General features: G+C 41.8%; 1 protein-coding gene across 1 annotated transcript in view; it reads right to left on the reverse strand.

The window, feature by feature from the left end:
* The window catches only part of CLCC1 (chloride channel CLIC like 1), a 14,296-nt gene extending 3,814 nt beyond the window's left edge, over positions 1 to 10,482 (reverse strand). Inside the window, exons 1-10 of the mRNA XM_083846761.1 lie at positions 10,137 to 10,482; positions 8,187 to 8,282; positions 7,180 to 7,287; positions 6,013 to 6,234; positions 4,754 to 4,894; positions 3,310 to 3,403; positions 2,099 to 2,196; positions 1,872 to 2,018; positions 999 to 1,292; positions 188 to 437 (exon numbers count right to left, since the gene is read on the reverse strand). Coding sequence (XP_083702887.1) covers positions 207 to 437; positions 999 to 1,292; positions 1,872 to 2,018; positions 2,099 to 2,196; positions 3,310 to 3,403; positions 4,754 to 4,894; positions 6,013 to 6,234; positions 7,180 to 7,287; positions 8,187 to 8,282; positions 10,137 to 10,268 — 1,563 coding nt within the window. The 5' untranslated portion in view covers positions 10,269 to 10,482 and the 3' untranslated portion in view covers positions 188 to 206. The remainder of the gene's footprint in view (positions 1 to 187; positions 438 to 998; positions 1,293 to 1,871; positions 2,019 to 2,098; positions 2,197 to 3,309; positions 3,404 to 4,753; positions 4,895 to 6,012; positions 6,235 to 7,179; positions 7,288 to 8,186; positions 8,283 to 10,136) is intronic.
* Between the last annotated feature and the right edge of the window lie 150 nt (positions 10,483 to 10,632).

A 10,632-nucleotide genomic window follows, 5' to 3' on the forward strand; every position in this document is an offset into this window, starting at 1 on the left:
TTATTTCCAGTTCCAGTAGTATGTACACAATCTCAATTTTTAACCCCTGCCTCACAGCTGTGCTTACCACTGCTCTGACCAACAGCGAGTTCTCATCATTACGGAGCTCTCATTTAGAACTAAAACGTTTCTGAACTAGAGCAGAGCTAGTTAAGTATGGGACAATTAAAGATCAGACAAAACTTACAGCAGAGGTTGCGGGTTCCTCAGTCTCCTCCTTCCTGTGAGTCGCATGTACTGCCCTTTTTCTTCTCTTCAAGTGGACCCCCTGTGGAACTTGTTCCTTCGAGGTTTTTATTAAGATCGCAGTTTTCTCCAGTCTCTTGTTCTGCTTTGCCTGGCTGCTGTTTCTGCTGTTCCAGTGCAGGTTCTTCAGTAACATTTGTAGCTGGGGCAGTTTCTACTCTACAGACTTCAGACTCAGCGTGCAATGTCTTCTGTAAAAATTAATAATAAGCTATTAATCAACCAACCCAAACTGATGGGGTCCATTCCTTCAAGTGCCTCTCAGCTCAAGGGCAGAACTCCCCCACATCTCCTAACTTTTAAGTATGATTGACAGGTATCTTGGTATCTTTTTTTTCCCCTTGGGGAAACAGCACATGGAAATGAGCACAATCTAGAGTACAAATCTGTTTTAAATTTTCTGTAATTCCAAGGAAAGTCCATTGGGCTTTTTTTCCCCCTTCCATGAGTAATCTATATTCCTGAGGCTGACATAAGTACTGTCATACAGTTATAAGTACGTAAGATCCCTCAAAACAAGTTATTTAAGTCTCTACTACCAAATATTTTAATTAAGTGGTTTCCTGACACAGTTAACCATCACATAGTATTTTTCCAGAACAAAGTATGCCCAAAACAACCTATACCACATTGTTCTATAGGGGAACAGGCACCTCTCCTCACAAGGCTTGGGTAAGCCTGTTGTTTAACCACATTCTAGCACACGGCACAGAAATCTAGCAAACTTAATCCCAGCTCAAAGACTAACATACACCAGGGTCTGTTTTTTGAGACTCTTCTACTTGCGTGTCTGGCTCACTGCTTGCACGCAACATGTCAGGGATTCTGCTGCCATTTCCAGGTCTCAGCTGAGCATCTCCTCTGTCATAAGGTCCTCTATAAGTGTAAGGAATCTTCTGTGAATAACGGCCATCTGATGTACTCCCATCATATCGCCCAAAGTCTATTTTCTCCTGTTGACTGTCAGGTGGAGGAAGTGTCCTCCTCTGAGAAGATGTTAAATATCTTATCACAGGCACGGATGATCCTGCACCATAGCAGAAAGCCTGGGGGTGGAAAAACAAAAACAAAACTGCAAACATTTGTTTCACACAGAATTCAAAGTCACAAACCTGATCAGCACTGAAAGAAAAGCTTGGATGACCAGAATGGCTGTGATAAAATTCAGGCTCTCTGCAGTCTGACCACACTGCAGGAGCTGCCAGGTTGTAACCTGTCTTTGGTGCTAGAAGGAAGGTGCTGAAGGCTCTAACTCAATGCGTTATGTACAAAATGCCAATTAGATGCATCACTGTGTAATGATACTTAACAAAAGGGAACATAATTTCAAATAAACTGTCAGAGTCTAGGATTGTAAGCAGTTTAATGCTATTTTATCCTCCTTGCGCAATGGGAAAGTGATGCAATTTCAATACAAACTTATTTTAATAGCTAAACCAACTGTACTTATAAAGAGTACAGTCTAGGAAAAAAATCCCATGTAGAAATAATTTCATCTGTGCTATGAACTCTGTTAATCAGTACAAATAAGCAATAATTAATAACATATAACAATACTTCCATATAAATAAGTTTAGTATATAAAAACAAATGTGAGCTTTTAAATTTAAGAAATGCATACAAACCAGGACAGCCAGAGCCATTATAATTAGCACTGGAATCTGCAGGAGCAGTGGTATCTCCTTCATAAGCGCCTTGATGAATTCACCAATGCCTTGTCCCACGTGCTTCAAAGGCTCAGTTACAAAGTTGGTGAAAGTAATAGCCAATGCCTAGAGAAACACAACCCAAAAAATAACATTGTCACTGCTGACAAACAATCGTACACAGTTGCTTTGGGTCTGGCATGTACCTTTGTTGGTGGAACCAGCAGAACAGGATTCACTAGTAGTGTTTCATAGTACTTCTGGCAGGGATCATCCTGCAACGTCCACATACTTCTGAGCCATTCTGTATTCAAAGCAGAGACACATTTTTACTACTTTTTAAAAAACACATTTTATGACATTGTTGTAATACAGACAGTAGCATTTCAACTACTTATGGAAATCTTCTAGATATGGTTCAAAGCCCAGATTTATTTTTTTTAACAATCTGAAATTAGCTTGGCAATATAGCTTATCCAGTCACAGGGATGCAGGGAAGCAAGGAAGGAAAGAGAAGAATCTAAGGTTTTCCCATGTTTAGTCAAGGAAGTTCTCTTTATTGGAAGAATTTAGAGCCTAGAAGCCACAGAAGAAGAAGAAGAAGCACGGCCTGTGGAAACTCTTGTTATCTGGCAGATTTTGTCCATAAGCACTGAAACGTAAGTAATGTTGAGTGTTACCACTTACCTGCCAGGCTGCAAGTATGCAGAAGAATGTTTGTGCATCTGGTATATTTCAAGAGAACATCTTAGATCTAAGCAGAAAGTCTTACTCCTTAAGACAACTTTAAGTAATTTATGACACCAGTGTTTGTTTCTGTAGTTTGAATTCAGGGCAGTCATACCAAAAACCACCAAAATTTGACATAAATGAAGCAATCACAGCCATTACGTTGCAAGAAAAGACCACAACAGACACTTATTAGGAGTTGCTATCATTAATCTACCTGCTGTACCACTGGATAGTAAATAATGGCTATCAAAAAATTCAGCCATCTCTGTATAATAATGAAAGTAGAGTAAGAAATTCGTTGCAAGACTTAATTTCTGAACTCTGTTGTATTCACATGCCTGAAAGATAGAAAAAAAATCTTTAATTCTGCTGTTCTATCTTTGATGACCTGCACTGAATGGCACTGGGGGTGGGGGAGCTGGTGAAACACTCATGGGCCAAGTTTTAAAAGAAAAGAAGTAACCCCAGGACAGGACCTAAGAACATTTTTGCCATCGGCTCTCCTTCAAAGGCCTAGCAAGGGAAGTCTTGTGAAATGGAAAAATGGTAAAACCACATAATCACGTATTGCTCAAGAACATTCAGTGTACTTACAATTTATGAAGACACTAGAATATTTTGGGTACAATTACTGAGTATTTTGTGATTTTAAAAACTATTACAAAACAATGAAACAAATATTTACCAATAAGGCTGTCCCTCCAGTCCAATTTCTCAGCACAGACATTATCAAACTGCTCCATTTTGGCAATTTCTGCTTGGTGCTGCGCGAAGGCCAGCTGCAGGAGAATCAGAAATATTTGTAAAAAATAGAGAGAGAGATGCCATCATCTGTAAAAACTTTCAAGATTCATTGCACATCTGAAAAAGCAACATTCCACGAGCCAAACCCAGTTTGAAGTTTCTTTGCAGGGACAAAACTAATTTTCAAAAGGCACTGACTGCTTCCACCACAAACCTTCCTGCCGTCAGCAGCACAACCCCTGGGACAGCTGCAGTCCACAAGAGCTTTGCAGCCCCCGGGCCAGCGCCTGCGCTGAGACCCATCCCCGCGGCACCGCAGAGCGCGCAGGCCGGGTGCAGGGGCACCCAGACCCCAAAACCCCTCCGCAGCAGCCAGCACGGAGCCACCTGCGCAGAACGCCCGCCTCCGCGCAGCACCACGCCATGTACCTGCTTTTAGCGGGCATGGGATAGTTACCTGGTAAGTCTATTAAAAAATTTGCTTCCTAAACCAAGCTAGATTTTAAGTACTTCCTGGGAATGGATAAAAACCTCCCAAGCTGGCTACCTCTGATTTATTCTCCAAACAGAGACTGAATTATCAAAACAGTAAACTTCAGTGTTCAAAGATGTAAATCCAGGGCAAAAGCAATCTGACATCACACTTCCTTAAGTATTTCTGGATTCCAAACAGAGACAGCTGCTACAAAATTACTTATTAAAACTACAGTTTCTCTTTATGTTCTCTTTAATTTTTTAAATTGTGCCATTAACATAAACACCCGTAGTGATTATAATTTTGCCTGACAGTCTGCAGCTGATAATCAAGTAGAAGAAGTTAAGGCAAATCATCAGCTGAAAAATTCTGTCATTATTCAATGACTCAAACCAAGTCCTTCGCACAGCGATCCATTCCTGTTCACGAACCATCCTACTCCCTGGCACCTCACCCGCTCTGCAGTTCTGACGACAGGACGTGTCCTAGGTTTTGTGGCCGGGCTATGACCTAGTAGGTCAAGTTCCTCCCGTTAAAACCAATACCACTGTACAGCCGGCTACTTTATCACCATGCGTTAAGCATTTGTCTCTGTCTATCACCTGTTAAATACAGTTTCAGGTGGGGAATCTTTGGTAAGCAAAAAAAACTCAGTACTTTCTCATAAGACTTCTACCAAGCTGCTTTGCAGTGAAATCACCATTCTACTGCGTTGTGAATTTTGTGCACCTTTGTGGCAGGATAAAAATCGGCAGGGTTTCTTTTGCTCTTTAAGCCTAACGCACCTGTCAACATACAAAACACAGCCTTTCATCCCTTCTTTTATTTTGCAGTCAACTAAATAACCTTAACTCCCTCACAACTGTCAGGTTTTAAGCCTAAAAGCCATTTAGGTTTCAAAACAACTTACTTTATATAAGTAAAGCCAGTTCCATGCAAAACTGATGAGAAAACTTATTAATAAAACACGTTTCAGCTGAACAAACCAATGAATACGTGTCCACAGCTCCGTAGCTATTAAAATCACAGTGCACACTAAGCACAAGAGTATCTGAAATAGAAGATAGGAAAGAATTATGATCCAGATTTTCCAAGCTTACAATCAGGACATCTGAAAAAAACTGCCAGCTTTCATTTTTACCAGCATCATTTACACAGAAACAGTTAGGAAACTTCTTGTTTTCATAGCATATCTGTTGCAGCACAAAACAGAAGAGTGTCATGGTATTACTACCAGTCGTTCCTACCACAGCCTTACCTTTCTATTGCTTTTTCTCCTTATGATATTTTGTTATTTCTTCCTTATGACATGTATCACATTACCTATCATCATTTAAAATTACAAAATTGATACAATCCAACACTTGAGTGTTGAAGTGCATGCTATGAACCACTGCGGCCAACTGCCGCAGTTTGGTTAAGAGGCCAAGTTGCAGTTTAAGTACCAGCAGCAGGACTTCAGGGAAGCACTTTACAGCCTTTTCCCATCTGAGGACTCCTAAGAGCAAAGTTACAATGTGGACCACTTGCTTTTTTATTTGGCTTCTATGAACTACCTGAAAACTAGACAAGCTTATTCTCAGTTTAACATTTTCTAATTCCATTTAGAGAATATGACGTTTTCACACAGTCACACTCTCCTCTCCAGCACTAGACGAATTTTTTCTACTCAATTCACAACTCTAACCTATAAAATCTAAGACATCAAATATATACTTGTTTCAACAGAAAAGTAATCCAGCTCCTGCAGGAGCCAACAGCTACAGCATCTATTTGAACAAGAGGCAAATCTGGAAAACGAGCAACCTGTGCATTTTAAATGTTAGTGATGAGAAACTAGTCTAAGGAATCACACAACCACACAACTCAGATATAAAAGCAAGAAAAAAAAACGAGTACCAGAAAAAAAAATTGCAATTCTACAAAAAGAAAATCAGACCACAGAAAAAAAAAGTTTTATTCTTACTTTAACTGACTATATCACCTCTACCTTCAGCAGCCAAGAAGCAAGAGCGACTCACTGTACGTACGATGGAAGGAGCTGATTTTCAGGTGGAGTTAAGACAGTATTATTCATTGGCTAGACTTGCACAAAGAAACTGGAGAAAACAGTAATTAAAAAAAAAAAAAATATATATATATATATATATATCACCTTTCTTCTCTTACCATAAACATATTATATAAATCAATTCCAAAAGTGTCTTCAAAGCTCCAATGCCAAGCTTTACCATCATGGTGCTTAAAATTGATCAAAATATCACTAAGGGCATCATCCACAGCCCCTGACTGCCACGTTTCCTCATTGAGAAACTTGAGGATTTCCAAATACGTCTGTTTTGTAAGGATGATCTCAGCATCGTAATGCACACGGTCCATGTCTTCCTCAGGCTGAATTAAAAGCAAAGCAAAATGATGGTCAGAAGTTGTCTATTGGGAAATACATGGATATATGAAAAACTGTATCGCTATGCAAAATCCTGATTACAGACCCTCGTCCTATACCAGCCCCTTTTTGTGGTAGACTGCAGGATGAAGACATGGGACAGGGAGCCCACTATAGCTCTATCATACTTCTGTTCATTCACCTCACCCCTACAAATCATGAACTCAACTGTTTTGTTCTCTTTTAATTCTACTGCAAAAAAAAAAAAAATGTAGTGTTATTAAATTTTACAATTGCTTCTCATTAACAGGTATTAATGACTAATGCATTATGTGTGCCACTGGACTCGATCATGCCTGGGTAATACAGACAGAAGCTATTAAGCACGGAAATAAGAAATCTTACATTGCTAAGTATAATGTTCTTTTTAAAAATATTATTTTTGCTAATTGCTAAAAATTTATCCTATCTCTGAACAGAAAAAGAAATATTTCCAAAGACAATGTAATGAATAAAATAATAAGGTGATTCTTATACGCAGACTCTAGAAGCTACTACTCCTAAATGGGTAGTGTGGTAAGTCTAAAACTAAGGCATAAAAACAAATGAACAAACGAGATCAGGCTCTTTTCAGTTTAACAACCACTGACATGAACTGGAGGGGGTATTTCTGTAGCTGCACCCCAGCAACAGATACTTGGATACACATTCTGAATTCACAATCTTCCCTCAGGTGCTTTACAGATAAAGTGGCAACTGAGCAAACACCAGTAATTCTAACAGCAATACCGAATGCACATACTTGTATCATCTTTTTCTTTAAATTAAAACGAAGGGAACTGAATTGTAAAGTATGAGAGAATAATTAATCAATACTTGTTAACTGTGAAAAACAAAGGAAGTGGTAATACGAATTCAAATTCATTTTAAAGCAATATTCAAATACTTACAAGGCCAAGTTTTCCAGCTTCATTTAGAATCTTATTCAAGTATCGCTTAAAAATATAAAAGCTCCGGCTTTCCCGTGATTTGGCACTCCTCTTCTCGCATTCTGCAATCTACAATGTAAAGACGCTTTTACTCATTTGTTGCTCAAACCAGCTTGTTTGTAAGAGATAAAAAAAATACTACCAACACATTACACCCACAATTAATGGAAGTGCATTAGTTTGGCAATAATCCCATGATTAGCACCCCAGGTAAAAATCATATCCAGTTGCTAAGGCGTAAGTTTCCATTCTGCTGCTGCTTTCCATGGCTTTGGCCTGTAGTAGAGGTTTCAGCTCTGGTGATAACATGGTTTGAATACCAACCTCAGTAAGATGAGAAAAACTTAAGATCTGGACCTCCTTAATTTTTAAGTTTGTATCCAAACATACTAAGTCAAACAGTATTAAAATTACATTTCACACTGGGTCTCCAAATGGATGAGGGAAGCAGGTCTTGGTAGCTACACAAGCATGTCTGCATCCTTCTGAGCTCAGGGGAAGAAGCAAAGTGGGGCACTTATAGGACTTCCGAGAGCTGCCACCATCACGCACTATGGTTGGCCACAAGTGCGCTCTTTACACCCACAGCCCACCCCTTAAAATCTTACAGAACTGAACAGCTCAAACAAAGGGTCAGGTTTCCTGGGTTTTGGCAGCATGGAGTAACACCACCACCACCACGGTTAAACTGTCAGCGTCGAACAGCACACAACTCCTCCTGACTTCTGTTACACCTCAGAATGTTTTAGGTGACAGGCCTTGGTAGGCTGACCAGCAATTTGGAATTAAGTTCAAATCACTTTTAATTTTTCCTTTAAAGTTACATGAAGAAGTTCCCCCTATATAACCCATGATCTCTCTCAAACCGTGCCAGCAATTCACCTGCTCTGTGCTATCCAGTGCCTCTGCATTGTCAGAAAGCACAAACTAGAAAAGACCAGAAAATATTCTGAAGTTCCGACACAAACCTTCTGTTGCAAGGAATCCACTTCCCTGAAGCAACTTGGTAACTTCTCAGTGTTGACTGCATCCACTGTCTTATCCTCAGAATCATAATAGTTTACCTAAAATTACAAAAGAAGAAAAATTTGTCAATATGCCACGTTACACTCTTATGGTCAGCCCACTTTAAAAAAAGCAAAAGGGCTAAAAACAGTGTTGGTCTTTTCTGCATGTACTCCCTCAGCTATATTCCGCTGCCTCTCTGCTGTTGTTTTAGGCTCCATCTGGAGTGACAATTACTTTATGCTTATCTAAATGCATGCTGCCATCAAAAGGAGAGGTCATGCCCTTTCCTCCCCCACCTGCCCTTTCCCCTCCTCAGAGTGTTGGTGATCACATGAGCCCACAGAGCATCAGATTAGATATCTGACCGGCTAAAAACTGACTCAGCAAGCGCACACACCATTTTCAGCCAGATGAAATTCCCGGCCCAGCTGGCCACGCAGCCCGACTGGAAGTAAACACAAAGCTACGTTCCTTGTTGCATGCCCTAACCTTCCTGTTCCCTCTTTGCCCTGAAAGAACATCCCATTTTCTCTGGCTGTTGCTCAGCTGCAGTCTTAGCAGTGCTTCTTCTACATGATTTGGTATGCACCTTGAGGAAAGTCTCCAAAAGGAAGCACAACATCACAGAATTAAGTGACCTCACTAGAACACATCACCTGATAAGAAGTTTTGTTTTGGCTGCGTAGCCTGCCTGCCTAAAACCTCTCACTGTAGAGCAGAAAACTAAAATCTAACTGTACAGCAGAAAATAAATTCTTAAAGGATTATTCCAAAGCAGTCATATTTCTCCCTTTTTTCATGGGAGACAGTAGCAGAACTCCGAATATTTCTGATGCAGGTAGAAGCAGTTGGGCAGCAAAGTTAAAGACTCCAAAGCTTGCTGCTCAACTTTACAAACGCTAATGACTACCAGCTGCAACTGAGGTAGGTGCAGGCTGAGGGGGAACTCTGTGGAGACAAATAACATAGTCTGTATTTTTTAAGCTCCATAAAACTAAGTTCTGAAACATTAAAATGGTATTACTCAAGACTGCAAAGCCAAACTTTAAAACTGAAGAATGACAAGATCAAGGGTGTCTGTACAACCAACTGTGGCTTACAGTGCCTTGTGTGCACATGTATCATAGACAAATAATATGCATCCCATGATATATACATACAGCCCTCCCAATGCAAGACAACTGGATACAATTCACTTTCTCAAAGTTATCTGTTCATGTCTCACCTTCTCCAGATTCACGACATACTAGCTGTACAGTACTCAGCCCTGGTTCTCATCTTCCTTCTAAAGATTCCAACGCCCAGCACTATAAAACTTTATACAACTTACAAAGCGTTGTAGGACTTTATTCCTGTATTGCTGGGGAACTAGGTAATTCAAGTCAAATGTAACCATTAACTTCAGATCTTCCAACTTTTATTGACTAAACCCTTCCAGATATTTAACACTGTACTTCAGAGACCATCAAGAGCTGCTTAACCCCGTACTTCTCAGAGAAACAACTGCAGAGCCACGACCTGCACAGATCAGTTGACCACCACCTGTACGGAACTAAAGAGCGTACTTTCTGCGACTTGATCAGTGCATAACTGAAATTATTAGTAAAAGGTCCTAAGCTACATAACTACGGAACGTCAGTTGCTACTTTTTTCTTTCAATTTTACTACTAGGCATGCAATTGTTTTCTGTTTATGGATTAGGATATAACTTTACAAGGTGATACAAACATAATTCTATTATTTATAATTATATATTACTAAATATATAATCTGTTGTTATAAATAGCGTCTACTATTATACGATTCTGTTGAACTCCACAACTTAAGGGCAATCTTTCCACAGGCCGCGGCTGAAGGAGTACCTAGGAGGGACAGCTATCTGTCCCTCCACCCAGGCGTTTCCCCCGCACCTTGTAGGGCCTCCTCATGGCTCCGGCCGCCGCATCGTAGTTGAGCATGTCGGTGGGGTCGATCCACTCCTCGTCGGGCGCCGCCCCGGCGCGGGGCAGCACGGCCGCGCACAGCACCACGGCGAGCAGCATCCCGGGCCCGGCAGGCGTTATGTCGCGGCGAACACGGCCCCGCACCGCCACACCAGCGCCCCCCGAGCGCCGTTAAAAACCGAACCGCACCGCACCGCGTCCCCGCTCCGCCGCCGCCTCCCCGCGGGCCGCGCTCAGGCCCCGGCGCCTTCCCCTCAGCCGGGCCCCGCCGCAGCCCCGCAGCCCCGGGGCCCGGCCCAGCCGCAGGCCGCGCTCCTCGGCGGGCTGCCGGCAGCTACCCCGGCCCGCCCCGCTCCGCCTCAGTACCGCCCTCGCGAGGCCCAGCGGCCCAGGCCCCGCCGCCTCCTCCCCGGGCCCGGCCCCGCCCCGAGGCCCGGCCGCGGCCCTGAGGCCCCGGGCGGCG

The sequence above is a fragment of the Anser anser genome, assembly GCF_964211835.1.
Source record: "Anser anser genome assembly, chromosome: 8".
Taxonomy (NCBI): Eukaryota; Metazoa; Chordata; class Aves; order Anseriformes; family Anatidae; genus Anser; species Anser anser.